Source organism: Fimicolochytrium jonesii (genome assembly GCF_025526975.1).
Source record: "Fimicolochytrium jonesii strain JEL569 chromosome Unknown EV422scaffold_7, whole genome shotgun sequence".
Taxonomy (NCBI): Eukaryota; Fungi; Chytridiomycota; class Chytridiomycetes; order Spizellomycetales; family Powellomycetaceae; genus Fimicolochytrium; species Fimicolochytrium jonesii.
The window spans coordinates 406,536-434,093 of NW_026515674.1; the positions used below are offsets into that span (position 1 = coordinate 406,536).

General features: G+C 52.6%; 8 protein-coding genes across 8 annotated transcripts; 6 read left to right on the top strand and 2 right to left on the bottom strand.

Moving 5' to 3' along the window:
• Positions 1-379: 379 nt before the first annotated feature.
• On the top strand, positions 380-4,462 carry EV422DRAFT_613711 (uncharacterized protein; the record flags this gene model as incomplete). Its single annotated transcript, XM_053073916.1, has 7 exons — positions 380-517; positions 577-731; positions 790-2,020; positions 2,083-2,778; positions 2,837-3,055; positions 3,120-3,758; positions 3,820-4,462. 7 exons carry the CDS (start codon positions 380-382, stop codon positions 4,333-4,335), a joined length of 3,594 nt encoding a protein of 1,197 aa, XP_052926808.1. The 3' UTR covers positions 4,336-4,462.
• A 142-nt stretch (positions 4,463-4,604) lies between these two features.
• EV422DRAFT_401506 (armadillo-type protein) lies at positions 4,605-11,563 on the top strand. The gene is made up of 6 exons (XM_053066946.1): positions 4,605-5,594; positions 5,672-5,761; positions 5,855-5,981; positions 6,045-7,012; positions 7,106-7,269; positions 7,334-11,563. Exons 1-6 carry the CDS (start codon positions 4,701-4,703, stop codon positions 11,487-11,489), a joined length of 6,399 nt encoding a protein of 2,132 aa, XP_052926809.1. The 5' UTR covers positions 4,605-4,700; the 3' UTR covers positions 11,490-11,563.
• A 74-nt stretch (positions 11,564-11,637) lies between these two features.
• On the bottom strand, positions 11,638-12,372 carry EV422DRAFT_494850 (superoxide dismutase; the record flags this gene model as incomplete). The annotated part of the gene is made up of 2 exons (XM_053067776.1): positions 11,638-12,210; positions 12,262-12,372. The coding sequence occupies 2 exons, from the start codon at positions 12,370-12,372 to the stop codon at positions 11,638-11,640; spliced, it is 684 nt and encodes a 227-aa protein (XP_052926810.1).
• Positions 12,373-13,562: 1,190 nt separating this feature from the next.
• Positions 13,563-15,146, top strand: EV422DRAFT_480927 (DEAD-domain-containing protein; the record flags this gene model as incomplete). Its single annotated transcript, XM_053067306.1, has 2 exons — positions 13,563-14,646; positions 14,719-15,146. Coding segments are annotated over 2 exons (1,512 nt in total), but the record flags the coding sequence as incomplete, so codon positions are not given.
• A 404-nt stretch (positions 15,147-15,550) lies between these two features.
• On the top strand, positions 15,551-16,249 carry EV422DRAFT_401576 (ribosome maturation protein). The gene is made up of 3 exons (XM_053066947.1): positions 15,551-15,791; positions 15,864-16,081; positions 16,157-16,249. The coding sequence occupies exons 1-3, from the start codon at positions 15,672-15,674 to the stop codon at positions 16,230-16,232; spliced, it is 414 nt and encodes a 137-aa protein (XP_052926812.1). The 5' UTR covers positions 15,551-15,671; the 3' UTR covers positions 16,233-16,249.
• A 1,292-nt stretch (positions 16,250-17,541) lies between these two features.
• EV422DRAFT_401825 (uncharacterized protein) lies at positions 17,542-20,966 on the top strand. Its single transcript, XM_053066949.1, has 4 exons — positions 17,542-18,592; positions 18,660-19,307; positions 19,370-19,490; positions 19,561-20,966. The coding sequence occupies exons 1-4, from the start codon at positions 17,702-17,704 to the stop codon at positions 20,934-20,936; spliced, it is 3,036 nt and encodes a 1,011-aa protein (XP_052926813.1). The 5' UTR covers positions 17,542-17,701; the 3' UTR covers positions 20,937-20,966.
• Positions 20,967-21,196: 230 nt separating this feature from the next.
• On the bottom strand, positions 21,197-23,922 carry EV422DRAFT_401773 (tubulin-tyrosine ligase family-domain-containing protein). Its single transcript, XM_053066948.1, has 15 exons — positions 23,603-23,922; positions 23,480-23,533; positions 23,310-23,398; positions 22,987-23,216; positions 22,877-22,928; positions 22,798-22,811; positions 22,658-22,730; positions 22,416-22,534; positions 22,248-22,336; positions 22,143-22,181; positions 22,015-22,073; positions 21,874-21,948; positions 21,673-21,801; positions 21,589-21,606; positions 21,197-21,508 (listed from the first exon to the last, which is right to left on the bottom strand). The coding sequence occupies exons 1-15, from the start codon at positions 23,733-23,735 to the stop codon at positions 21,458-21,460; spliced, it is 1,224 nt and encodes a 407-aa protein (XP_052926814.1). The 5' UTR covers positions 23,736-23,922; the 3' UTR covers positions 21,197-21,457.
• Position 23,923: 1 nt separating this feature from the next.
• On the top strand, positions 23,924-27,503 carry EV422DRAFT_401876 (uncharacterized protein). Its single transcript, XM_053066950.1, has 4 exons — positions 23,924-25,038; positions 25,097-26,721; positions 26,789-27,036; positions 27,115-27,503. The coding sequence occupies exons 1-4, from the start codon at positions 24,120-24,122 to the stop codon at positions 27,338-27,340; spliced, it is 3,018 nt and encodes a 1,005-aa protein (XP_052926815.1). The 5' UTR covers positions 23,924-24,119; the 3' UTR covers positions 27,341-27,503.
• Positions 27,504-27,558: the final 55 nt, after the last annotated feature.

The window sequence follows — 27,558 nt, forward strand, 5'->3', positions numbered from 1 at the left end:
TGATCCGCCTCTTTGCGCGCATCGTTTCGTCCTCGCCATCGTTGGGTATGGAAGATTCCCTCGGGCCCTAGTTTCAGCAGTTCCGGTGAATATTGTCAAAGTGGGCGACAAAGTTCTCACGCACGTCTGAGTTAATTGTCGTCGCCAAATGGACTTCAAAAAAAACAGGAAGGTGCGACTGAGGTGCGAGTCCGAATGCACAACCCGCGCGCGACGCGAATTGTCGCCCAGCATTTGGAAATCAAAAAGCTGCCTTGCAACTCGCCTCCACTTTGCCACTGGGACCTGACTGGGACCAAGTTCTTTGTGGAATTTGCTCCAGAGAACGACGGTGGCTCGGCGATCAACTTCTTGACCCAGAGGGTACCTAGCTACCGCCATGCCGCCGAAGAAAAGCTCTGTGGACCAGCCTCCGGGCAGGGGGAAGGGGAGTTCCATTTTTGAAATGGACACCATGGCTAGAGACGACTTGCGATATGCCGGCAAGAAGCTTACCGACCCTATCAGCGCTGCTGAGGTATGAATACGCAACTCTCACCTCTTGTGGAGTCCATTCTAACCGTTTCTGGGGTGCAGGACAAATGGCGACTCGTCCCCGCGTTCCTACAAACCAAAGGACTGATCAAACAGCATGTCGACTCTTTCAACTATTTCATCGAGACGGAAATGAAGCAAATCTTGCTGGCGAATGCAAAGGTGGACAGCGACGTGGACCCCGGATTTTGGCTAAAGTTTGTCTTCCTGACGCATTAATGGGCTCAGAGACGCACTCTGACTGTTAACGTATAGGTTCCAGGATATCAAAGTCAAAAAGCCACAAGCTTATGATGCACGGAAAGGTGTAGCGTATGAGTTGGCACCACACGAATGCCGGTTGCGCGATGTGACGTATGCTGGCACTATCACAGTCGATATCGAATATGTTCGTGGCAAGCAGCTGGTGAAGAAGAAGGGCATTGAAGTCGGACGAATGCCCATCATGCTGCGAAGTGCCCGTTGCCATCTCACAGGGAAGTCCCCTGAGGAGATGGTCAAAGTGGGAGAATGCCCACTCGATCCAGGAGGCTACTTCATCATCAGAGGGACGGAGAAGGTCATTTTGATCCAGGAGCAACTTTCGAAAAACCGAATCATCGTCGAGACGGATAGGCTAGGTCTGATCAACGCGAGCGTCACGAGTTCGACGCACGAGAAGAAGAGTAAAACGAACATCTGCTATGGGAAGAACGGCCGCGTCACAATGAAGCACAACAGTTTCACGGCCGAGGTTCCAGTAGTGGTCGTGATGAAGGCAATGGGTATCGAGTCTGACCGCGAGATCGCCGAGCTCATCTGCGGAAACGAAGAGAAGTTCTTGGATCTCTTCTCGCCTTCGCTCGAGGAATCAACAATGCTTGATCCACCTGTGTTCACGCAACGACAAGCATTAGACTGGCTGGGAAGGAAAGTCAAAGTTACGGCGATGCGGAGTCGAATTGGGATGAAGAAGGACTATGTGGAAGAAGCGCGCGACCTGCTGGCCACGACCGTGCTCGCCCACGTTCCTGTGGAAGATCTGAATGGCCATTGGAACTATAGACCCAAGGCTGTCTATGTCGCGCTCATGGTGCGAAGGACGCTGCAGGCTGTTAAGGGTGGAGGTGTGGTCGATGATAGGGATTTCGTTGGTAACAAGAGGCTAGAATTGGCTGGGCAACTTCTTTCCTTGCTCTTCGAGGATCTGTTCAAGTCCTGGCAAGCGAACATAAAACGTGCCATCGACACTCAGTTGAAGCGATCCAACAGGACGTCACAATACGATGCGGCAACTGCCGTCGCTCAGACATCGAGGTTCATCACCGATGGGTTGTTCCGTTCCATCTCCTCCGGCAATTGGAACGTCAAACGTTTCAAGATGGAGCGTGCCGGCGTTACGCAAGTGTTGTCCCGGCTGAGTTATGTTTCTGCGCTTGGAATGATGACGAGGATCAGCAGTCAGTTTGAAAAAACAAGGAAAGTCAGTGGACCCCGTGCTTTACAGGTGAGGAAGAATGTCGAACATTGCGCTAGTGAACGGCATCTTACAGTAAAGTATCTCTGTAGACGTCGCAATTCGGTGTAATCTGTCCGTCAGACACACCAGAAGGAGAAGCGTGTGGTCTTATCAAAAACTTGGCTCTCATGACCCACATCACAACGGACTCCGATGACACATCTGTGAGGCGGCTGGCATTCATTTTGGGAGTCGAAGACGTCAACGTATTGACCGGAGGGGACCTGTACGAGGGCGACACGTATCTGGTATTCTTGAACGGTGTCATCCTCGGCGTCCATCGGAATGCGGAGAAGTTCGTCAATGATTTCCGCAGATTACGGCGAGCCGGAAGAGTAGGCCCATTCGTTTCGGTTTATCGGACTACAAGTCAGCGTACAGTCAATATCAGTAGTGATGGAGGGCGTGTTTGCCGGCCGTTGATCATCGTTGAAAAGGGGATAGCCAAGGTCACAGATGCTGACGTGAAGGATGTCATTCACGGCGTGAAAAGCTTCGAGGATCTCATTCAAGAAGGCAAGATAGAGTATCTGGACGTGAATGAGGAGACCGATACAGACATTGCTATGTACGATCCGGACGTTGTGTACAATGGCTCGACGATGGGCAAAACCATCACTAGCGGTATGCCAAGTGATCTCCCAAATACCACACACTTGGAGATCGCGCCGTTCACGGTACTTGGTGCTGTCGCGGGCTTGATTCCTTACCCGCATCACAACCAATCGCCGCGTAATACGTATCAGGTAAGCACTGTAGCTACGTCTTTGCGACGCGAACGAGCCTAATCCATGTCTTTCTCAGTGTGCTATGGGTAAACAAGCGATCGGCGCGATCGCTTATAATCAACTGACGCGCATTGATACGTTGTTGTATCTCATGGTATACCCGCAACAACCAATGGTGCGCTCCCGCACAATCGAGTTGATTGGGTACGATAAGCTACCCGCAGGGCAGAACGCCACAGTCGCTGTCATGAGTTATAGTGGATATGATATTGAGGACGCCCTTGTCTTGAACAAGGTTAGTCAGAGGGGTTCCACTGCTTCTCGCGTGATGACTTCAAAACTGACTTTCACATCTTCAGGCGTCCGTCGACAGAGGATTCGGAAGGTGTCAGGTGATGCGCAAGTTCTCGACAATGATCAAATCCTATCCGAACTCCACGTATGATCGGTTGGCCGATCGGATGTACGACGCTCAAGGCGAAGTCATCGAGAAGTTCGAGATTTTGGACGATGACGGTATCGCAGGAGTAGGAGAACGCATCTACACCAACCAAATCGTCATCAACAAGCAAAGCCCGACCGAAACGGCCCCTCGGGTGGCTCCGGTGTCGGATGCAGGGGGCGCTGAGATTCGGAATAACAACGAAAGTCTGGAAGTCACGTATAAATCGGCACCCAGCGTTTTCAAGTATCCGGGCGACGCCGTTATCGATCAAGTGTTGTTGACGACCAACGAAGAAGATCAAACGCTTGTCAAAGCGCTTATCCGACAAACTCGGCGACCAGAGCTTGGTGACAAGTTTTCGTCCAGGCACGGACAGAAAGGTGTCTGCGGTATCATCGTACAGCAGGAGGACATGCCTTTTGCTGATACGGGAGTTTGTCCCGACATTATCATGAACCCTCACGGATTCCCCAGTCGAATGACAGTGGGGAAAATGATTGAGTTGCTGTCCGGCAAGGCTGGCGTGCTAGCGGGTCAGCTGCAATACGGAACGGTGAGTACAAGAGTGGGATTGATTGATGCATGGAGACACGACCTAATATCCTTTGTTGCAGGCATTCGGTGGAAGTAAAGTCGAAGATATGTCTCGGATTCTGGTAGACAACGGATTCAGCTACTCTGGGAAAGATTACGTGACTTCTGGCATCACCGGCGAGCCACTACAAGCGTATATCTTCTTCGGTCCGGTATACTACCAGAAGCTGAAACACATGGTTATGGACAAGATGCACGCTCGATCACGAGGTCCCCGTGCCACCTTGACTCGCCAACCTACGGAAGGTCGTTCTCGAGACGGTGGATTGCGTGTAGGGGAGATGGAACGTGATTGTTTGATTGGGCACGGCACGGCAGCGCTCCTGATTGAGCGTCTGCTGTACTCTTCAGATGCGTACGATTGCGAGATGTGTGGGGAGTGCGGTATCGTGGGAGGATGGCACGGATATTGCAACTACTGCAAGAGCCGGAAGGGTGTCGTGAAGGTGAAGATTCCGTATGCTTGCAAGCTGCTGTTCCAGGAGCTTATGAGTATGAACGTGGTGCCTAGAGTCGCCGTGAAGGATTTGGAGTAATGCATGGGTGCGCTGAGGCCCTCTGGTTTTGCTCCCACCCCTACTGTACCCGTTACACACTGTCACATAGTATCATTAAGCATTTGTATTTAATCCATCACTTGTAAACAGCATCGACATGTAAAAGACCATACCAGTGGGCGGAGGTGCCGCTATGCACAGTTCACAAACCTGCACATGCAGTACTCCGTGTCCGACGGCCTGAGCGAGTCCGCTGTCGACGCGTCAGGGACGCGTTTTCGGACGGATCTCCGAGTTATTGCGGGAAAGCTTGAGGCAACGCTTGAAACTGCATTGCACCAGTGAAGCATCTGTGCCACCCTTTTCCCTACGCCAAGACGGACAGGATTGTCTGCTAAGCAGCAATGGCTGGGGTGCCAGGAGTCGGTCTAGATCTGGGTGGCCTTCGGGGCCACCAAATTAGCTTCACCATTCCACCAGCGGACCGGCCCACAGTATCGAAGTGGCTGGGCGACGTAAAACAATTCTTCAGAACAACGGCATCTCAGGCCGCGGACGTGTCCAAAACATTTGCGATTGGCGCCGCTCCGGCATTAGGACTAAAAAGCGGCACAGGAATCATCGGGGTTGCTGGGGGAGCCGTTGGATATGGCGGTGTCGGCGGTGGTGGGTCCGCGGGAGGAGTGGCCGCACCACCAGTCTATGGCATGGAAAAGAACTCACTGATGATGGAGGATGTTCTCGAAGGCATCACCGTGCATTACGCTGTTCAACTGACTAGCGTCCTGGGACATTTCCTGGAACCGGTCCGTGTCGAGGCTGCAAGACTGCTCATAGCGCTCGCGGGAGTCTTCGACAAGAAAGGCGCCGTCGAGTGGAAGAAGAAGCTGGATAGGGTCACCGCTGGAGTAGCTGGCCTACAAGCGACATCCATTGCGCCAGCTCCCGGCGGGCGAGACAGCAGCGCAGGCGGGTCGAGCTCCGGATCAGGGACCGCCGCTGTGATCATCGAAGGGGCGTACGCATCATTTACGCCAATCCACGATCTATTCCATATCATCGGACAAGCTCTATCGCCGCTGGCAGTGGCGCTTGTAGCAGGGCTTGAATGCTTTTACACGTGCCCAGATTGGACAGTGAGAGGGACCTGCAATTCTGCCCTGGCCAGGCTGGTATATGAGAATGCGAAGATATTCCTTGAAGAAGACCAGTTGGCTGCCATCTGGAACCTTTTTTTCTCATTGCATTCAATACCGCTCATCTCCAAAGTGTTCCCGGATCGCATTGTCATCATCAAGGTCACTATAATGCTTGGCTGAGATTTGCATCGTCTTTGCGTGAGGATACCTTCATCTTAAACTGATGCAATACATAGGCTTTGGGTCTCCTTGCGCCTCTGTATGTCCCCGCCGATCCAGCTTTGGCATATCGCATTGTGGAATCATTGCTGCGGCTAGACAAAAAGGTCAGTCTCATGGAGTCTTAAGGGCACTACCAGATGAGATCTTGATTCAATGGCTCGCTCCAGTCACTGATGCAGCCATCTACATAAGAATAGACTGTAATGGAGAGGGAAGGCATCAAAAGCACTCTGCAGAAGATCTTTGACAAACTCAGCGAGCAGACAACGCCATCCCATGCTCCCGTACCACAGCATGGGCTCACGACTGGGAAGGAAAACATGGGTATGCTCACCAGATGCCTTCCGACGGACAAACGCTCGTTTTCATTAATGCAACTCTGTGTAGAGAATGGGTTCAGCGTTTTTGTCAACCTGGTCAACCCAAATGATGAATATGCATATGACCTTCTTTCCTGGGCGCTTGAGACATACATGACGAGTCTGATCCCGGCAGAAGCTGGATCGGCAACGAAAAAAGTCGCAAAGAAAGTACCTACAGGCGGCTTTCCGGCATTGACGGACTTTATCAAAAGTCTGGCCAATCACTTCCGCGCAACTCCTCCATTAGTGCGCTATGGAGCTTGTGTATGTCTTCATGCGGCTCTAGCGGTTTACCCATCCCTGATCGCCGACAACGGTGAGCTGTACATATATATCATCACCGGTGCCCTTGACACGGACTATCTCAGCGCATTCCTTTACGTCTCCATGCTTAACTCTGCTACAATGACTCCCGCGCCAACAAAGCCGATCGCCGTGAAGCCGGGAGCAGCCGCCCCACAGGACGACCAATCGATATTGAAGACTTTACTGGACTCTTTGAGGGGCCAAGATCGACATAAGAACGTTGATTACGACGCCATGTACTCCAACCCGTCAGTCGGTGTTTCGCCCTCAGAGGTCAAGCTGAGCGATGTACTAGATGTCGCGATTCGCGCATGTCCACCAATGTCACCGAAGCACTTGCAGAAGATGGCGAATGCATTAGAGTACCTGAGCAAGGACATGCAATTGCGCCAGTTGGAGGCTATACGGCTATGGGGAACGAAGAGTGAAAAGTTCGACACCTTTTTGATGCAAACATTGGTGCCATACTGCAACAGCAGCGATGAGGATATCCAAATGGCAGCAATCAGGGTTATCTCGTCGCTGATACCCAGCTTTCAGACTGCTTCGCCAGCAGACATATCCTTTGCATGGGGATATTTTCACGCGCTGATGGATCACAATATTAAAGCGACAACACTGGAGGCTGTTCTCGGTTTGATTGATGGATTTCCATTGGAGAAACTGGCTACAGAATCTCGGGAGGAGGTATGCAAAATGGTGTCTTGCTTGTCCCGCTCGAGATGTGGAGAACACGTTCTTGGCTGCAGTGCTGATCTGCTCTGTCTATGGCTGCTTTAGTTCCTCAACACGCTCTTCGAGCTGATCTTCCATCCTGAACATATCGTGCGTTTTACTGTGTACGACGTTATAGGACGTCTGTCGAACTTCTGGAAGAAGAGTGGTTTGTTCAATTCTGCTGTGGGGATTTTGATTCTTTGCATTGGTGATCACAATCGAACATGGTGAGCACTGCATCAATAGTCAAGTTCGAAAACATTTCCCAACCTAATCTGGTCAACACTTTAGTGCGAAAAAAGTTCTGGAGCACCTGTTCCGGCTTTCAGATACCGACTTTCGTACGATCGTGACTCCACTCGGAGCGGTAAAGGACGCCTTAGATGAGTCGTTTCCATCCCTCCTCAAAGCCTTCGACAGTCTCGCTTTTGCCATGGCTCGGGATCGAATCGAAATCAAAGCCCTCATTGACGCCACAATCGCTGATCACAACGTAGACCATTTTTGGGATTTCTTTCTGGGCGACGTCGTGGATAACCAGATGGTCGATCCAGACGATTACAACTACGGCCGTAACTTCATTCACGGACCCTTCTGGATTGCATTGCTGCTGACCAAGCTTGCAGTACCACCCCCGTCTATCGCGGAAGGAGAGCCTCGCAATGTCATGCCTAGCACCCCGGCGGGCAAGCGACGGTACATTTGCGGATTCATGCTTTGTATCATACCTACCTGCGGAATGCCCGATCCGAAACTACGAAGAGCCGGATGTGTGTCTGCCGTGAGGTGCTGTTTCCGAGAACAAGCTCTGCACCCGGCCATGCTGAGGGGATTACTGGAGTTGGTCGGGCAGCAGTTCATGACGCACAAACAGTGGACTTTCCAAACATCAGCGCTGGACATACTCCGCATTGTTACGAGGCTGAAGATTCCTGGAGTTTCTTCGTCGATGTTGATACAGTACGGCGACTCCACACTGGATATAGCGTATAATTCACCATCGGCCATAGTCAAAATTGGAGCTCTCGAGCTGCTGGAAATCTTCCTGCTAGTGTTTCCACATGGAGTTGCAAACAAATTGCAGGAAATCCGCGACGTAGCTCGTGCTCTCATTGTTGACGACGATCAGGATGTCGTCAAGAGCGCCTCTCGCATCTTCCCGCTTGTGTTTCGGTGTACGCCTGAAGCCCAATCGCATGATTTTGTGGAGAACTTGAAGAATGAACTGGCAACTATCCAGAAGGATATGTTGGAGGTCGCCGGCGATCCCATGGTGGCCAACTCAACGAGGGAGGAGATGGACCGCGTGGTGCGATTATCACTGGTCGCCATGGGTGCTATCAACGATGCATCCGTATCCGTCACAATCCATCAGGAACTGATCCCCTACCTTCGGTCAAACCAAATCTCGTTCCGAAACGCTGCGCTGTCTTCAATTCTGGCTCAACTACCGAATCTGCCTGCATCACATAGTATTATCATGATATGGGTTCTTTTGCCCATGTATGCCGATTACAGTGAAGCGGTACGCCTAACGTTTTCAAAGTATTTGCGGCGAATCCCCTCAAAGCTAGATGCATTGAGTAAATTCCTCCCGCCGCATCCTGACGATAGTCTCGTACTGCCTGTCGTCTCGTGGGAGGAACTGTTAAGCGACAACGCGTCGTACACTGTTAGCTCAAAGAACATCAACGACATCCTGAATGATCTAGAGGGGCTGACGACAGGATCGGAGGTGGAGACTCTCCCGATTGAGGACGACGGATTTCGCATCCCTTGTATATCACCCAAGCTGATGGCTCGAATCAAAGAGCTGTCAAGGGGCATTGCTGGGCCTGTTCCAGCCGGGAGTATTGGCGAGGTCACCTATCACCTTGCTCAGCTGCAAAAGCATCCGCGGATGCAGGCACATACCCTGTTGGTTCTCTCAGAATTCAGCTGCGTTCACGAGTCCACTCTCAATGAAACCATCGAGCTGTTCGTAAACCAGCTAAGCCGCGACATCACCTCAGAGAACACCGCAGTCATTGAGGCGTGTATGCTTGGGTTACGGAATGTGGCGGAATTCTCTCCTGCCGCTTTCAAGCAGATCCTCGCAAAGATCTCTAGCGTGCCTGTTGTCAGCGAAGGTGACTTGATCGCCATGTTTTACATGACAGACCTGATACAAGACGTGTGCGCTCAGAGGGCGCCGGAGCTGCTACGGAAGTATATCCCCATCATTACTAGTCAGCGACATCCTATGCGCAAACGGCTGTATGCGGTCTACTTGACAGTTGAGCTTGCTTTGTTTGCGGGTCAGGATGAGATGGTACGCACTTTGGACGCTATACAGATTCTTTTGGACACCACCAACGAGGTGGAAACAAGACGCAAAGTATACGGCACATTGGGCAAAATCTTGGCCCATGGTGCTCCGAAGCACTCTCTGTTTCGGAGCTTGCTCAATACTGCGAAGAAGGAGATTCGATCAAAGGATCCAACGGCCCGTATGCGCACATTGGATGCCATCAAGATCCTCGCAAAATACATGTCGAGTGAAGAGGCGGTCTGGTTTGCGTTCCTGTACCTCGCCGACTCCAACCGCGACATTCGGGTGAAAGCAAGAGAGGTGCTCGCACTAGAGGGAATGCTCGATTTTGTGCTGGCACCACTGCGCTCATACAAGGCAAACCCATCTGCCCGTCGGTCGGATGTAATCGAAACCGGCAAGCTCCTCTCATTAGAAAAGCTTGGCATGGATATCAGTGCGCGAATCGTTGACAAACCAAGCGCCATGCATATACCACTCGCGGACGAAGATCCATACAACATACAGTGGTATCGTTCAGAACGTCGTCGGAAATTTACAGAGACTTATGGGATGAGTGAAGCTTTGTTCGCACGTTCCATGCTACCTCTCCCGCAAAGCATCATGCAGGTTGTGCAAGAGAAGTCAGCCGCTGGGAGAAGCCCATCACCGGAGACGGTAGCAAAGTACACATGGCTCTTGAATGTTGATACCATAGCCATTCTTCGCGAGTGCATCAAAAAGCATCCGCAGGTTGCAGCCGACCTCGCGGAAAGCACGCTCCAGCGGATCGAATACGACATTCTCCCCCGCGACCCCACCGCACCGCCGACAGGTGAGGCCGCGGCACATCGCGGCGCTCCCGGTTTTAGCGAAAGTGATGAGTCCCTTGGAAACAAGCCTGGGGAAGACCAGGATGAAATGGATATCGAAGCTGAAGTGCACAACATCGATGTCTTGTCCAATTTGCTCTTTGCGCATGATGGAATAGGCGACCGGGTACCGGGATGGGTGGATCGCCTGCGCGAGCTAGTCGCGGCGTGCAACAACACGGCCAGCACCATACGTGAGAATTTGTACAACGACCTCGAAAACAGCTTCTTCTTCTTCAATGAGTATATTGACATCCCGATTGTGAGTGACGAGCAATACAACGCTCTCGAATCATTCAAAGCTGCTACGCAGGAAGCAACTATGGAGATTGTCAAAACCGGGAAGACAGACAAGTTCACTGCGCTGGAGAGGCGGAAGAACGAACTAAACGACGCCGTCGACGCCAAAAGCGAGCAACTCCGGCGACTCACACTGCTTGCTCTCCATGGCATTTCAGGGTATGGCCTGTTCCACGCCTTGTCTATGGCGTCATCTGAGGCGCGCCTTATTACGGCGTTCCAATTCCTGTCGAACCTCTTGGAAAACGAGCACCGAGGCATCCGTATCGCGACGGTAGAAGCACTCGTCAGTATGACAATGATACAGCTAGAGCCGCCCGCTCCGCCGAAGGCGACCTATGTAAACGCGATCAAGACAGTGATCACATCTTTCCTGCCCAGGCTGGTTGATGGGACGACGGAGCTGTATCGAAGGAAAGCTGATCTCCTCACGGCCACCGCTCAACTGCTCCCGTACATACCTGGAGATCGTGCATTGCGCTTGGATTTCATCCGCGTGCTTGTGCATCTTTGGCGTGACCCAGACGGGGACGTTCGCACTTCTGCCATTAAGATGGTACAGATGCTCGGCGAATCGGGTGTGGCAGAAATCACCGAATGTTTCCAGAATACCGAGACCGAACCCCGACCTGCAGCCAAAGACTCGGGCAAAGGCCTCAAAACACCTTCGTCAAAACCCGACTCCGTCACGGCCTCAAAACCGACGTCACCACCGCATTCGTTCAGTCTCACTGGTGATACTTCCGCGCCGAACATCATGAAGCAGCTTGCAGAACTCATCAACAATCTCGAATACCCTGAGAAAGATGGTTTGCAAGAACTGCTGAAATGGCGCTTTGCGCTCGGGCAACCGACACAAGCTTTTACACCGCCCACCGGACAAAGGCCTACAACAACGGCTTCCTCTGGAGCAGCTTCCAGTGGAGCATTGAGTGGGTCTGGGAACGCCAGTCGCGCAACAACTGGGAAACCATCAAAGACATGAAAGCCGGTGCCGAAACATTGCGTACTGAAAACCAGTCGTTTTTGGATAGGAATGCATTTCAGCATATGGAACTTCCATATTTTGGGTCTGTACATATTAGGCTTTTGTAATAAGAGTTCGAAGATTCTAGCAAACTCAGAATAAGCAACTACATCTTGGCGACACCGGCCTCTTCCCAGAGCGTCTTGCCGTCACACGAGCATACAGTTTTGGGGTTCTCAAATACGCCAGCTGACCGTGCAATGATCCCGCACGTAGCTTCTCCACTTGCGCGACCCCTGTTCAACTTGTCTATGACTATGGATCTACCTATGACATCCCAAACTTTGACATCCCTTTCTTCCAACACAAGATCACCTCTGCCCTGAGCATCGACTATCACCCTCCCCAACTGTTTGAGTGCTTTCCCAGTCGATTCACATCCACCACTGATGTCACCGCACTCGTGAATGGAAACGCTGTGTTCTCCCGGTGGCATTCCGTCGACCGTCACGTCAAAAAGACATGTATCGTTGTCCAACTGAACCATCCGAGCAAGGCCTTTGTTGTTGTGTTGCGCCCAACCTTTTGCACCAGTGAAGCACTCAAATATGCACACGGCGGCACCTATATGTTGCGCTCCTGTCGCACTCGTCTGCCCTTTGAGGACGGTGCCGAGACCTGTTGACCGCAGAGCGTTGAAAAGCAGCGACGGTGGCGTGACCGATTCGATGATGACGGACTTTCGAGCAAGAGAGGTGTTGACAGACTGCACACCGGGAAGGTTGGATACGGCTTTCTTGACCGTCTCCTCGCAGCTCCCGCAATGGAGGTCGACGGCGAATTCAGTCTTCAGGGGCACTTTCAAGAGCGCAGGGGGCGCTGCGGCGTCTGCAGACGGCATTTTAAGCGTTGGCGTATGCTCAGGAAACTTGTAGGAGGATATCGGGCCTATGATCTGGAAATGGTGTTATCAAGGGCTGTTCAACGCGAAACAACGAGGGCAGTACCGATACGACTTGCTGCACTACACATACCACACCGCCGTCTACAGCTCTCTCTGACTCTTTCCCCGTGCTTGCTTCTCTTTAACGGAGACTGGAAGGGGAAACTACTTGTACTGCTTCCAAGTGACAACCCGTGAGAAGGCGCGGCGTGCTGCTAACAAGGACAGAGTGGCAGCCAGTGAAAAGGCGTGGTATGCTGCTAACAAGGAAAAGTCTCAAAACGGAGAGAGGTGCCAGTTCTGCGCTAACTTAAAACTGTACGTGCTCTGAAGGTCTTTGTTGGGAGACTTTACAACACTTTGCAGCGTGGTGTAAAAGCAACGAACTTCAAACCGGATGTGATTGTGAGCACACCGCGTAGCCCAGAACCCTATTAGTAACCCACACTCGCCAAACGCGCGACTTACCAGACTTACCTGCTGCAATGTCGGGCACGTGACTTGTGTGGAAAGCTCGCGTCGACTTAAATCGGGCTCTGCGGGAGGTTTCACATGCAAGCGTGCCAGAATTTTACCTTCGTCCAGACCAAACCAATATACAAACAATGGAACGAAGAAGGGGTGGCGGGGCCCGTTCAGGAGGTAGAAGAGCGTGGCAAGGGCATGAAGATACCGAAGACTATGGCGCATACGATGGCGACGGTTACGAGGATGGCCACGACGACGGGGCGTGGAATGCAGGGCACAAGCGACATTGGGAAGAAACAGTAAACCCTGAGGCAGTAGAGCAGGAAGAAACGACGGCGGTGAAGAAAAAGAAAAGGGGTGGGAAGAAGGCACGTGAAAAAGATCTTAAATGGAAGGCGGCGCATGGTCTCTTGGAACCGGGGACTAGTGGAGTAGCGGTAGAGGTTGCCGACGTTGCCGACGTTACCGAGCAGTCGACCACGGACAAGATGGGGCAAATACCCGATACCGTGCTTTCTGGGCCACACGAACGGAAAGCGGGGCCATCATCGCAGAAGCCTCACAATGCGAAAGAAAAGCCAGCGAAAACAGCCGGTCTTCCCTCCTGGATCGCTCACCCGCTAAGTATCTCCGACCAAATCACGGAAAACGACGAAAGCGATATTGCCAATGCGGCATGGGGCCTTTCCTCACGTGTGATTGCTCGTCTTCGAGCGCAAAACATCACACACCTTTTCCCGGTTCAACTGGCGGTTCTTCCTCGATTACTGAAAACCCGGTACTCATCGGCATCTATACCCCTCGGGGACCTCTGCGTCTCTGCACCTACCGGTTCAGGGAAAACTTTGGCGTACGCATTACCGATCGTAGAGTCGTTGGTGGATCGGGTGATCCCTCGCGTGCGAGCGTTGATCGTACTTCCAACCCGCGATTTGGCAGCACAAGTCAAGATGACATTTGATTGGTTGTTGCGGGGCACGGAGGTTCGTGCTGTTTTGCTTACTGGACAGACGTCTTTCGCTTCCGAGCAGTCTCAACTGGTTGCAGCCGATGAGTGGGACGTAGCGACGGAAACGCTGGGGAGTAGTAGAGTTGATATCGTGATTGCGACCCCCGGTCGTTTGATCGACCATCTCAAGGGGACCGAGGGGTTTACGTTGAAACATCTACGGTTCCTGGTTATCGACGAGGCAGATCGCTTGTTAAATCAAAGTTATCAGGACTGGTTGACCCAAGTCCTTCACGCGGCCAAAGGACGGACATCTACGGAGGCAGATGAGCTCGGTCGTGTCGCAATATCAGACCCTACCGAAAAGATTGAGAGGCTGGGATATACATTAGGGGAGAACGGACGTCCGCTCCACACCGTCAAAACGCATAGGCATCCTCATCTGAGCTCCGGCTCGGAAGCACGAACTAATAGACACGACGACATCATACGCCACTACACACCGCTCCAAAAGCTACTCTTCTCTGCCACTCTGACCAGGAATCCTGCAAAGATTGCGTCGCTGCAGCTTTTCCAACCCACGTACATTGCTGTCGCGTCATCGGATGGAGCAGAAAATGAAGATCGCACGGACGACGCACGATACGTGGCACCAACAGGGCTGGAAGAACGACTTGTGGTTTGCCCGTCCGCCGGTGACAAGCCTCTGATGCTGTTACACATTCTGTATAATTTGAAGGCGACGGGAGTTTTGGTTTTCACCAATTCTGTGGAATCTGCGAACCGGCTGGCCGCTTTGCTCCAGATCTACGATCGTTTGAGGAGGAAGAGCGGGGATGATTCGAGCAGCAGCGATGACAGCGATAGCAGCAGCGACGACGGCAAAGACGGCATCGGGAAGGCAACAGTCGGCGTGTTCGCCGCGGAGGCCTTCTCGTCAGACTTACCACCAGCAACGAGGCGCCGGCTCCTTGCATCCTTTCAAAGTGGGCAGACCTCCGCATTGATCTGCTCAGACGTGATGGCTCGTGGAATGGATCTCGGGTCAGCAGTACAGCACGTCATAAACTATGAGATACCTACCCGCATCAAGGCGTACGTTCATCGCATTGGACGTACTGCCAGAGCCGGTCGCAACGGAGTTGCATGGACGATTCTGGAGGATAGGGAGGTTCGCTGGTTCAAAGCGGAGATTGGCAAGATCGACAGGGGTGCACCAGTAGCCCGAGTGAAGGTTGGGCAAGCCGACACTGAGCTGCTGGTCAAGGATTACCAACAATCCTTGAAGGAACTGGGAGAGCTCGTCAAGCGAAATCCCAATAGTCAAAATGAGAGCCAAAATGAGGTTGAAAGCATTCCCACGAAATCAAAGGATACAACATTATCCAGCGACGACAGCAGCTCCGATAGTGATTCAGATAGTGATTCAGCTGGCGATGCAGATAGCGATGCAGATAGCACTTCTTCGTCGAGCGATAGCGAGACTCCAGTTTTGGAGAAGCAGGCGGTATCCGAAGGAGCTCGGACGATGGAACTAGCGTTGATCCAGGCGGCCGACCTGACTGCATTTGAAGCAACGGTTGGGGAATGGTGGTAGTTGGTCTGCAGTATTTTTGGCTGTATAAGGTGTAGAATCGCGGTCTAGAGAGAAATTAATGGATTTCGTGCCAGCTCTCCAAAAATGTTTCCGCGTTGCTACCTATGCATGTGTGTTACGCCCCACTGACGCGATGCATTGGCGCGGGGTTCCCGCTATCAATATGAGGTCTTTTCTTTACTTCACCTTTTACAAAGCAAGTAAGTCCACGAAGAACATCCGAATAAAACTTAACAAGCAACTATGCCCTCCAACACCGCACAGCCGCAGCCGGTCAGAGTCGTTTGGCATGGCAAAGAAAAAGCCGATGCTCAAACCAGTGGCCGATTCCTCGATTTCTTTGTCTTCGCTGACCCCAACCAGGCAATGATGGGAAACGGGTGTGCAGCCAGATACGGATGACAAAAGAACTGATCAGAATGTTCACCCTCATAGGTCGAACCCTGGCGCAAAGACAAATCCATTCCGATCGTTGACGTCGTCGAGTCGTTCGACATCTTTGCTGTCAACAACGGAGGAAACACCGGTGTCTATGAAAGGCCTTCGAGGCAACAGCTGGACACCACGTTTGGAACCCACAATGTGAGCGAAATCATCGAGCGGATTCTCCAGGAAGGCAAGATTGAACGGGGTCCCGATGCTCACTTGAACAGGTATGGCCATAGGATTTTGGAAATGATGCTTTGTGTTCTTCGGGGTACCATCACTGAATTCCCATCCAATGTCAGGTTGACAGCCCCTCCTCGCAATTGCAGCAAAGGCGCTTACAACGGCCGTGTTGCACAATCGGCCGTTCACAACTGATGTCGGCTCGACTACACATAGTTTCCTGGGCGATTAGCTACGATGTCCTGAAGTGGAGGAATCATTTTCGTGGGGTGAAACGGCGTAGTCCTTACGGTTTTTGGTTTGAACTGTCCTGCTTTCCCCTGTCAAATATGTACGCGTCAAAATGCGAATGGTACCGGTATAAAGCGAAAGTTCCAATCGCATGTGGGACCTCATCTTTGCGCCGGCGTAAGAAGCGTCATCGAAGACCATGGTTATGAAAACGGATTTCCGGGAAGCAAGTAAGGGAGGATGTTCTCCAGCTTCTTCGTTGCCTCACTCAGATATGCAAACCGTGATGCAAGGGAAGCAATGTTCAGCAGCAGACTACTGAAGAAATAAATCAACCCAGAGTAAGCTACTTGCAATACAACTAGTTCAGCCTCGGTGTTATGTTGGCAGGGAGGAAATGGCGGAGTCGAATGCTAGGCCTGTGCGCAAACGTCTACTGTGTGTTCGAGAGTTCAACCTCTTCTGCGCTGTCAACAGCGCATTATACTCATGACGGTGGGGAAACTGAGGGAGACAATCGGCGATTAACCCCCAACTGTCACTGCGCCAAGAAGCCGGGAGCGGGGGAGCGCACAATGGGCGCAGCAGTGATGAATCAATGACGCACAATGTGCGCGTTTCCCGCCATTCGGACGGACCAAGCCACTTCCGGTTTCATTTTGTTTGTTCTGCGGATTTTGGTTCTGAAACACTGGGCATGCCATTCTACAGTATGTTGAAGCTTGTTTCCCATGTGAACATTTTTCAGACTTGGACTTTTGAAACCTGAACATGAGGACTTCTTGAAACGAGCACTGGCTTGCAAGTCTGAGTTGCGTGGGCGGATATGCAGTCTGTAGTTGGGTAGGTATGCAGAAAGGTAAGGATTTTCCGACGATGTGCAGGAGCGTGGGTCATATGGGGTCCGTCTTTTCGTTCTGGGTACGTTCTGCATCCAAGTTCTGTCCCGTCTCACGGCCAGGCCAAAGCCATGAGTAATTGATGTGGCCGTATGCGCGTAACACCGCGCGCGCAACAACGGACTCCTTTGGGGACCACGGCCGGACGATCCACAGCACTGCCGTACAAAGAGAAGAGCATAACGTTCAAAACGGTGCTAAAGCTCATCAGCATAACATCCCCTTGCACAGGTGAATCTACAACGCACGGAGCATTCTCTCTGGACCAAATACCGTACCCCGGCCCTTACCCACTTGCCAGTTTATTGGAGGGGTCTGGGAGTTTTCTCTCGCATGCATCGACGTCTCAGTCGCGCCTGTACACCGGTTCACCGGAAGCAACAACGAAGCCACAACGAATCGCACATGTGCGATTCAACGCACTAGACTGCCCGCTCGCCAAGTTACGAAGGACGGCGTGTGGGAGCAGGCGGTGCAGCACGGACGAAAGGAGGCGCAAGAGCCATCTAAGCATCGACGCTACTGTCACGTCCAATGTCAAACGTCTCAAAATCGGCGACTGACGTGAATTGCGCAACACCGGCGCCGGAATTTCTCCCGGTCGACGGTGTCCGTTTTGAGGGTCCTTTTGACGCTTTGCTCAACAAGCACTTGGTTGATGGCCTACTGCGTACGTCCGCGGAATGCCGGCCCACAAAGGCACCCGATGGGTCTTTCCTAGATGGGTCCTCGCCCGCATCTCCTCCAACACCTACACCAGCACCTACACCATCACCGACTCCCTCCCTCGACCCTCAGTTTCCGGCACCTAAATCGCAACCGCAAGCTCCTGTGGCCCCATCGCTGTCGCCCTTACCCCTTCAAGACCCAAACCCGCCATCAGACAGCCCCTCGCCGGGTTTGACGGCGCTCGAACCGAAGGAACTTGCGGAAACACTCGCGGTTTCATCAAAGGCATCAAGAGGGATCAGTAATAGACGTCCGAAATCTATGGCAGTGGGCTTCACCATAGGGCCACCGAGTCATGATTCAGCTACAGATTCCGAGTCATCTCCAGAGTCAATAAAAGCTCGCCGATTGTCTTACAATGGGCATCAGAACGACCACCTGGCGGCCTTGCAAAACTACGCCAGAACAGCCCCGAACACGGGGTCCTCTTCTGTCGATCTCAAGTCCTTGGCGGACGTACATCAGGTCACTGGCAACACTTCGACCCTCAGATTCGAAGCTCCTTACATTGGGCCTTTATTGTCTGCGCCTCAAGATACCACCAGAACCTCGGTGGAGTCGAGTCTCCCCGCGTCTCCCCTTCGGCAATTGTCTGCAAGCAGCATTAACCGCAGGGCCGAGCATCGTCTGATGGTCATTGACGAGTTGATGCAGACGGAGCGGATGTACGTACATGATTTGCGTACACTGGTGGAGGTAAGACGGACTGTGCGATTCTCGATAGCGATAAGCTCACAGGCTCACAATCCTTTGAACGTCATAGAGTTTCTTCGATCGGTTGAACGCCGTGTCGTGGGTGCCAAGCGACAAGAAGTTCTCTTTGATGCGAAATGCAAGTGAGCTATACAGGTTCCAGCAGGAATTTCTCAGCGCCCTGGAAGAGACGGTGGTGAGAGCAGAAGACGATGCTGACGTTGCGGCAGCATCGATGGCGCACGTGTTTCTGGAAATGCAGCACAAATTCACCGTCTATTCACAATACTGCACCCATCATGACGGCGCCATAAAAACCCTGAGAGAGTATGAAAGAAGACCGGAGATGGTCACCTTTCTCAAAGATTTTCGAGGGCTGGCTCAGACCAAGCTGGATGTGAAAGACTACTTGATCAAGCCTGTGCAACGGCTATGCCGATACCCTCTGTTGATCAACGAAGTGATCAAGAACACAGCAATCGACTCGCCCACACATCAGGTGCTAACTGCAGCACATGGCATGATGCAGCACCTTGCGTTGGAAATAGACTCTGCCAAGTGGCGCATGGAAAACATGGAGAGGACAGACCGGTTCTTCAGCAGGCTGGAGGCACCCCCAAATGACCTTCCACAGCGTTTAGAGGCCGGCGATTTTATTCTCAGCGGCGCACTCTTTGTCGTGAACTATGACCAGTTTGCGATGAAATTGAGATACAGGGTAAGTGAAACTTGGCTGTTGCCGACTGCGTCCTGATGCTCACAATTCTGTGCATATCATAGGGCGTATTCCTCTTCCCTGAATATCTTCTGGTTGTGAAGCCCAGAAGAATGACCGCTTATAATGTGAAGACTTGCCTATCATTATCCCTGTGCGAGTTTAGGCGTCTCGGTGCTGGAGAAGGTATGTGGTCTTGTTGGCTAGTCAGCCTTCTTCAGTCTCCGTCATACTCACAATTCCTGAAACATCACAGGCCCTTTCGCGAACGGCTGGCGGTTGACAAACACCGATAATGGCCAGAATTACGACTTCTGCGCATTAACGGAACGGGAGAGGACAGTATGGACCGACGCACTGTTACGGCTTGCAATACCAGCAAAGTCAAGGCAGCCTGGTTCGTTGCCATCCGCCACTACCGCGCCATCGCCTTCGCCAGCACCGGTGCCGGGGCCGTCCTCGCGGCCATCGATGTCAACAGAAATACGGGAAACTTTGCGACGGAGCAGCTCCACAGGATGGATGTCGGTACAAGATGGCGGCAGCCCCGCGCCTCAACGAGAGCGCCCTTCTGGGGGCGCGCAGACTCCTACGCAGCGACGCAAGTTTTGGCGGCAGTCGAGCGCGGATCTGCGATATGAAAGCTTCCCTGAGCCCAACTCGACCGCGGCAAACCCGAGCGCCGCCATCAATATGTCCTCCTATCCAACCGCGAGTTTGGTTAGGCGAGCTTCGGTGGACATGCGACTGCTGGACGTCCTCACACCGATTTTTGATCCTTTGACGCAGAACACAGGGACGCTGTCGTCTCCAAGATCGGTCCCTAACTTAAAGTCCGCAATGCAGAGAAGTGCGACGCTGAATGATCTCACGGAACATGCCGAATATCACCGGCCAGATTCAGTCGTCGGAGCGAGATTGAACACCTCGAGGCCGCCGCTTCCGCCAGACAAGAGATATTCGCTCAGATTGCCCCCTCGAACATATTCGGAGCTACAAATTTCCCCGAGGAGCGCAAGAGATGACGACTATCCTCCCACTCATTCACTGCGACCCCGCGATATTCGTGACCTTTTCATAGAAGGCCGTCCGCCGCTCCCGAATCGTGACTCGTCACTGAAATACAACCCGGACTTGCTCAAACAAACAGAAAGCAACCGAACCTCCGCCGGCTACCGGGTACGAGAGTCGGAAACCTTGAATCCACTTCCACGGAGTGTTCTGCTGAGCGGAGCTTCCACAAGATCCAGTCCCATTGATTCCATTGCCCCACCGCTTCTTCACCGCTACCCATCACAATCAAGCTTTGCCCCACAGCTTCCCGACCGCAGCGCCCAACTTATACCACCACTGCCACCTCTTCCCGTGCACATGGGGTCGGAGCCACCCATTGGGCGTGCGAGCACCAGTACCTACTCCCCACCTTCGTCTTCCGGATCTTCTACATCCGCCTTCTTCACGAGACTCTACAAAGCGAGCTCCACCCAGAGTATGCCCGATGCCCCCGATAAAGAGCGTAGGAATAACCTGCTGCGACGAACATGGACTCAAATTTTCCATCGGAAAAGACGTGGGCTGAGGGAAACGTTTGGTCTCGGCAGCAGCAACAAGTCTGATGCCGGAGATCGCTAGGCAATCCCTCTCCTTTATGCGGACCCTTTGCCCACACTCTATGCATTCGGATCTTGAAATTCAATATACCCAGCCGTATGACCGCAGGGAGATCGGATACGCGATCATCCAGCCGCGTCTAACTGGTTGCGGCGCCGTCACTCCACGCCCGCTGCGAAAGCCTCCACGGCAATAAGGTGCAACCGTCCTGCAATGGCCATCATACCGTTTGGAAGATTGGTTCGGAACTATTGCGGGTATATTTCGCAGGCATGCCCCTAGTTCTTTCCAGTGGCAGTGTGTTTGACTCGTGCGACCTTGAATGAACGAGATACGCTTGGTTTCTCCAATTTTGCTACCGTATGTACATATCTTGAGACATTTGGATTTAATACGCCATTGTAAGGCATTGCGAAACATAATACACTGAAGAGCAGCAGCAGCACTTGTTTCACGTTGGCAAAAGGCGGATCTATCGTCAATAGCTTGTGAATAGGGTGATGAGAGGAGTACATCACCGTCTCCCTGGATGCAGAGGTATCTCATATAAGAAAGGCTTTCTTCGTTTCCTGGATAACGCCCTTGAAAGCGGGCTATGAGCATCCGCCGGAGGAAGCAAACAACGTCGATGAGTTCCAGTTGCGAGTACAGGAGACCACCGTCCAGTTCGCACCTTTCCAGGCGTCAGTCCCTGCGGTGAAGAGCTCAAGTGGGCTGTCTCGCGGTTGAACGGAAACACCTGTTTCAGTCGGCCCACCTCCACGCTCTCGTGTTTTACATCATGCAGCTGTTTTACGTGCCGTCGGAGTGATGGCGTTGTCGTGCGCTGTGTTTTGCTTGGACATGCAGAGGAAACCCGCGGTTTACGCCGTGCTTGTTTTGCCAGCTGGAATGTCGGAACGGTAAGATTGCACATCTTTGGTTTGATCGTTTCCAGATGTTTTGCTTCTACACCCACCACTGACGCCTCGTACGCCAATGCGAGCTGCTCATCTGTTACGTCGACAATGTCGATTATATCTGCCAGGAGCGGCTATCCATGTAGAGCGTAAAGTAAGACTGGTTTCTGCATGAGTCCAGTAAGAATGAAGGGATCTACCTTTTTGACCTCGTAATCGACCTCGGAGTCCAATGATAGTGCGGGACCGAAGTTAACCTCTGCGAGCCAGATCGAGTGATTTTATTTGCACCAGCATCTTTCACACAAAGTCTTGGTTGAGAACCTACCGAGCAGCCATGGTTTCAACGTTTCGTCGACCAGGACATCTACGTGATATCTTTCTCGTTAAAGCATAATCAACACGGATGCGACAACATAGAGCTATCACTCACCAAACCCGTACAGCTCGAAGCAACCTGCCGGTACCGGAGGGACATCGGCAGCTACGGGGAGCAACGTTACTATTATGGTGCCCAGGATCCTTTCGTCCGAGATGTCAATCATGTCAATCATAACCTCCCTTTATGAATTCCGTTGTCTTTGCAGGGCTTCTGTCCTACCTCTTCCAAGTCACATCCCAGTTTCGATTAGTAAGCTTGAACCACTCTCGCAATCTCGCGAATGTCCACCGACATCCCGCGCCGATGTCCTCCTTCTCGTGTCCCAGCGAAGGCGAGTGCTTGTTGATCGACGTATTGGTCAGATGTGCAAACAGATTGTCAAGTCTATCCGTTTGATACGGACTCTGGAACACCTTGAGACGGTCTTTCCAAAGCGGCTCAAGTTTGCGAAAAATGCTTACTGTGGCGAATCTGGCTAAGCCCTCGTCGTTCACGAAGATGACCAGTGGATTATAGGATTTCACGACAACGTAGCTGTAATTGTATGTTGAGTTGAGGCACAAGGCTGAAACAATTCATAACGGCAGCAGGATGTATCTACCATCGCATATCAAACTGATGATCTTGTCAGTCTCGATTCAGTATAAACGTCATACGTAATTCCGCTGAGGGTTTCGTACCTTGTAACCGGAGATCAGCAGCGGATTGGGAATATATCGCTGCAATACCGCACTTCAATTCTTGTCAGCTCTGAAGCCAGAATACTGCTTTGCCCCTCGTTTCCACGTACTTGCAATCATACGCCAGCTCGGTGAGATGCTTGAACACAAAGATGCCTCTCCCGCGGCTCTGATCCGCTGGCTTGCATATCCACATGCCCTGGTTTCTCCTTTCCTCCTCGTGAGCGTAGACCTTTACAAATTTGGTATAGTCGTTTGGCAGTGAGAACGTGAGAGGCACATAGTCGTATATCGATCCATATATTCCACGCATAGTCCGAAGAAGGCGATAGAGCGTGTCCTATCCTGGCGCGAGAGCGACGATCGAAAGGTCCCGGCGCAGATCAGAGAGACGGCACAGACATTGGAAGGCCACACGACATGGGCTCCTCACCTTTCTCGTCAAGTTGAGCGTCTTGGGAAAATGATTCAAGCGCTGCCATGGTTGACATGACTCGTATTCGCCCTGGCGGAATCGAGTACCTTCACCCAACATGTCAGGCGCTCTCGATCAACACCGATCAACCAACACGAGCGAAACCTGGATGCACCAGCGTTACCGACCTCTCCATTCCAAGTTCCAGTATGGGCTTTCTCCTTCCACAAATGGAAGCCAACCTGACATGCAACTTACAGATCAGATTCGGATTGTATGCGCAACGTACAACATATCTATTGCCTGGTCACCTTGCTCATCAAAGACATCTTTTATCGTCTGCGGCCCGTTCTCTCCCAAGACGTAGTACCGATGGAAGACTGACTCAGGCGCAAGCTGTTGCTCCTCCGCTGCTTTCGCCGCCGACGCTGCCGCTGCTGCCATCTCCTTGCCCTGCCGCCGATGCTGCCGCAGAAAACGTATGAACCTACTATATACTGTCAAATCGAGCCCACTGTCCTGTCAACTTCGAAGCTGGCGTTCTCCAGGCGTAAGCACGCGACGATGTTTGGGACGCTTGGATCCCGCATCCCATGAAACGAGTCTCTGGTACGCTGGTGTCCGAAAAGGCGCTCCTCTGGCTGTTTCCATTCCAGCTGGCGAGCATCTTGCGAACCACTGTCATTGCAAACTCGCTGTGGATCTTAGACATCTCGAAAGGAGTTACGGTTCAGCCAAAGCCTCAGCAGTCTCCCGTCCGTGCGCGGCGCAACAGCGGAAAGAGATTCATCCATATACCATCCACACCACGTCGTTCACCAGCGTCAAATGCTAGCTGGTCCCGGCCCCGCCTACGGAGTAGACCCGACCAAGAGCAAAACAAAGTCCAGCTACAAAACGTTCCAATACACCGAAGAAACGGCCAAGACGTTTGAAGCGGCCACCGACGAAGATGACAACCCGTTTATGACACCCGGTGGAAAGGACTCCGGTGGCAAGACGATGATTTACGCGTCCTCGACCAAGAAACAACGATTCACGGGAAACAGGATACCAAACGTTCCTATTGGCGAAGGCGGTCGCCACACTCCGTTCCGACGAGTAGCCTCATACTCACCTGACCGGTCACAGTCACACGGCGCGTCGAATGGGCGGCCGAGGATACCTTTCGCCGGTTTTGAGGAGGACGAGGATGAAAACTCGGAGACGTCCTTGGTGGACGATGATTTCCGGCGGATGGTTGAGGCGCTCGGGAAGGAGGAACTGACAATGCTGGAGGGTGTTCGAATGCGACATGCTGGGCGCGTATCGGAGGTGGCAAACGAGCGGGAGGATGCAGGTTCTTTCTCAGAGGTCGAAGAGCAAGCCGCGGACAACGATCAGCCACTCCAGAATAACGAATCTCAATTCGAAGACGACTACGATATCCATTCCATTGATGCGCCAGAAGTGATGCAACTGGATGAAGAGTTTGACGAATTCACAAATAGCATGCGCGAAGACATTGAGCAGATTCCAAATTCTGCCCTTGAGCAGCTTCCCGATCCTGGAGATACCAGCCTTGACGTTAACGACGAGCTCCACTTTGATGACAACATGCAGAGTCATCGTCTTTCTGGATCGATAGATGCACGTGGGATGGCGAATGCGGAGGAATCTTCTATGCGGGAATTCTGGCAGTATGCCACGGCCAGGACGTCTCCGACTATGCGTCGCAAGAGACATTCGGGTGCCACTAGCCCACATGGTAGGCTTCACCAGCCAGTAGCCTGCCTTTTTTTCGTCCGGGTTCTAATCTGCCTCAGTCCAATCCATCAGTGAACAGGAATTGGACGATGTGCCGTTTCAACACACGTCGGCACCGAAGGCGCCGGATGATCGAGCTTCGAGCCCTGAAAGTTCGCTCGGAGTGTTATCCGAACCCGGCTCTCCAGTACATCAGCATCGCAGTCCTCCTCCAGAATCACTTCCAGGCTCTCCTGTTTCATTGCATCGCGAATCTCATGTTCGAGGCGCCAATCCCAGTCCAGTCATGCGACTACTTCCCAATGTAGAAGTGGCCGATGAAGCCGACGAGCTGCCCTCGTTCGACGGTCATTCTCGCGAATTTGACGAACCGCTGTCACCCGCATCTCAAGGTCCAATGGCGAAACTGGACGGCATGCGTACTAGTCGCCAACAACCCCTATCAGCATCTCACGACATTCCCAGAATCGAAAACATGCTCGCAGATGCGCGGAATGAAATAAGGACCCTCCGCGCACTCAACGAGCGGCTTGTACAGGATAATCAAGAGCTGAAGGCCGATCTCGATGCCGCCTTCCATGAGAAGGACCGTGTTGCCACCGACATGGAACAGCAGCACCGGGACGAGCTGCGGAAACGAGAGGAGGAAGACGAGGCGCGCTACGCATCGATGCGTGAAGCGATTGCAGCAGGGGAGGAGCAGTTGAGACGCTCTCGAGCTGAGCAGGAACAAATAGGATCCATACGCAATTCCCTGAGAGAAGAAAAGGAGCTTGATATTCTGAATATCAAAAAGGAGCTGACGTCGCAGAAGGAGCGAGAGCTTCTGGAACTCCGGCAAGCTATGGCTGCAGACAAAGAGGAGGTCATGCGAAAAAACAAGGACGAGATGCGGCGGCAGGCGAAAGAGTTTGCGGAGGAGCGAAATTACTTTGAGGAGGAACGCTCTCGGGCACGGAACCTGATAAAGGAGCGGGAGAAAGAAATTAGGGACCTCGAAGAGCAGGTGTATCAAAAGTCCAAGAGGCCCCAGTCGGATGAATTTGGACAACAGTACGACGCATATTCGCAAGAGATCGATCGGCTTCATAGAGAGCTGGCTGCCCAGAAGACAGAACACGAGGCGACACGGCAGGTTCTAGAAGAGCAGATCCGACGGGAACGCAGACGCGCAAACGACCTGCAACATAAGCTAGCGTCGCAGGCACCTGCAACCGATAGGCCGTTAAGCGACATCCTTGCCAGTTACCCTAATCAGCTTGAACAATTCAGAAACTCGTTGGCGGCGGAACACTCGGAACGACTAGCCGATTGCGAGAGTGCACATGCAGCCTCATTGCGGGAGATGCAGGCTCGCCATGACGCGGCCGTCGCTGACCTGCAGCAACGGATCGAACAAGACCAGGCTCGCATGTTGGAAAAGCAGAAACAGCAAATTCTCGACATCACCGCAAAGTTAAAGGAACGATGTGCCAACGCGTATGAAACTGCTGTGCAGAAGCTGAAGGAGGAACGTGCGCGAGCGGAGCACGACATGAATGCCAGGCACACTAGGCATCGGGAGCAGTGGGCGGCTGAAGTAAAGAAGCTGAGAAGTGAACGGGAAGCCCTGCGCAAACGAGTGGATGCGGACGATAATGCTAGAGCTGCTGAAGTGGCGCACAGTCGAATAGCAGAACTAGAGGTACTCATCACAACCAACGCATCGATGCCTCACAAGGGAAAATATCTGACTTTGCCCTTCATCGCAGCATCAAATCCGTTCTCTCAAAGATGCACTCGCGCGAACCACTCTCGATCACAACAAAGCCCTATTAGATGAGAAGGCGCAGCATGAAAAGGAAATGCAGGAACGGTTACGCAAAATGAAGCAGCAGTACATAAGCACTCTAACGATGATGCGGGACGACCTGAAGCGCAGCAGAGAGGTCGGGCTGGAGAAGTTTGAGACGGAGTGGAATCGGAAGAAGTCGGCGTTGGATGCTGCGTGGCAGAAGAGGTGAGTTGGATAGTGTTGGATGAACCTACTTTGGGCGTTGAACTTACCGGGCTGATTCATTCCCTGTTCACGCGTCAGATTGGACGAAGCGGTCGCACGGCAGGAAAGGCCACGGGTACGCCGATCGCGGGATGTGTCGATACCAATCCAAGCGCCAGCCGCAGCGCCGGTCTCTACACAGCAGTCGTCCCACGGCCTGCCAACTAGCTCGGCGCCATCCCGACGACCAGCCGGAGGAGCGGATATGGCGCCCAGACGGACAGGGGATACCACACTGAAGGTTGCTTGGAAGCCGCCTGGATGATCCCGCTCAGGCTCTACTAGACTGGCACAACATGCTTTTGGCGCACCTATCTGTATATAATATCCAAGCGATTCTCATCGCTGTCTCCGATGGTTTGTGCATCCGAAAAATTCCGCAGCTGGGATGGATCCTTCATATTCCCATGTCGCAGGAAACTTCCAACGCGAACAACTGCACACTCATCTGGGGGATACCCGAGTGTAGGTCTTTCCAAGTTG

What these genes read in the sequence shown, in the direction of transcription:
- EV422DRAFT_401506 (XM_053066946.1), top strand. Translation starts at nt 4,701, where the DNA reads ATGGCTGGGGTGCCAGGAGTCGGTCTAGATCTGGGTGGCCTTCGGGGC. An exon ending in ATCGCATTGTCATCATCAAG is followed by an intron (nt 5,595 to 5,671) that starts GTCACTATAATG and finishes TGCAATACATAG; the next exon opens with GCTTTGGGTCTCCTTGCGCC. An exon ending in CTACAGAATCTCGGGAGGAG is followed by an intron (nt 7,013 to 7,105) that starts GTATGCAAAATG and finishes TGGCTGCTTTAG; the next exon opens with TTCCTCAACACGCTCTTCGA.
- EV422DRAFT_401576 (XM_053066947.1), top strand. Translation starts at nt 15,672, where the DNA reads ATGCCCTCCAACACCGCACAGCCGCAGCCGGTCAGAGTCGTTTGGCAT. An exon ending in TCTTCGCTGACCCCAACCAG is followed by an intron (nt 15,792 to 15,863) that starts GCAATGATGGGA and finishes TCACCCTCATAG; the next exon opens with GTCGAACCCTGGCGCAAAGA. An exon ending in CCCGATGCTCACTTGAACAG is followed by an intron (nt 16,082 to 16,156) that starts GTATGGCCATAG and finishes ATCCAATGTCAG; the next exon opens with GTTGACAGCCCCTCCTCGCA.
- EV422DRAFT_401825 (XM_053066949.1), top strand. Translation starts at nt 17,702, where the DNA reads ATGTCAAACGTCTCAAAATCGGCGACTGACGTGAATTGCGCAACACCG. An exon ending in ATTTGCGTACACTGGTGGAG is followed by an intron (nt 18,593 to 18,659) that starts GTAAGACGGACT and finishes TGAACGTCATAG; the next exon opens with AGTTTCTTCGATCGGTTGAA. An exon ending in GCGTCTCGGTGCTGGAGAAG is followed by an intron (nt 19,491 to 19,560) that starts GTATGTGGTCTT and finishes GAAACATCACAG; the next exon opens with GCCCTTTCGCGAACGGCTGG.
- EV422DRAFT_401773 (XM_053066948.1), bottom strand. Translation starts at nt 23,735, where the DNA reads ATGGCAGCAGCGGCAGCGTCGGCGGCGAAAGCAGCGGAGGAGCAACAG. An exon ending in AGATGTCTTTGATGAGCAAG is followed by an intron (nt 23,534 to 23,602) that starts GTGACCAGGCAA and finishes GTTGCATGTCAG; the next exon opens with GTTGGCTTCCATTTGTGGAA. An exon ending in CTGGAACTTGGAATGGAGAG is followed by an intron (nt 23,399 to 23,479) that starts GTCGGTAACGCT and finishes TGTTGGGTGAAG; the next exon opens with GTACTCGATTCCGCCAGGGC.
- EV422DRAFT_401876 (XM_053066950.1), top strand. Translation starts at nt 24,120, where the DNA reads ATGCTAGCTGGTCCCGGCCCCGCCTACGGAGTAGACCCGACCAAGAGC. An exon ending in GGGTGCCACTAGCCCACATG is followed by an intron (nt 25,039 to 25,096) that starts GTAGGCTTCACC and finishes AATCTGCCTCAG; the next exon opens with TCCAATCCATCAGTGAACAG. An exon ending in GTCGAATAGCAGAACTAGAG is followed by an intron (nt 26,722 to 26,788) that starts GTACTCATCACA and finishes CCTTCATCGCAG; the next exon opens with CATCAAATCCGTTCTCTCAA.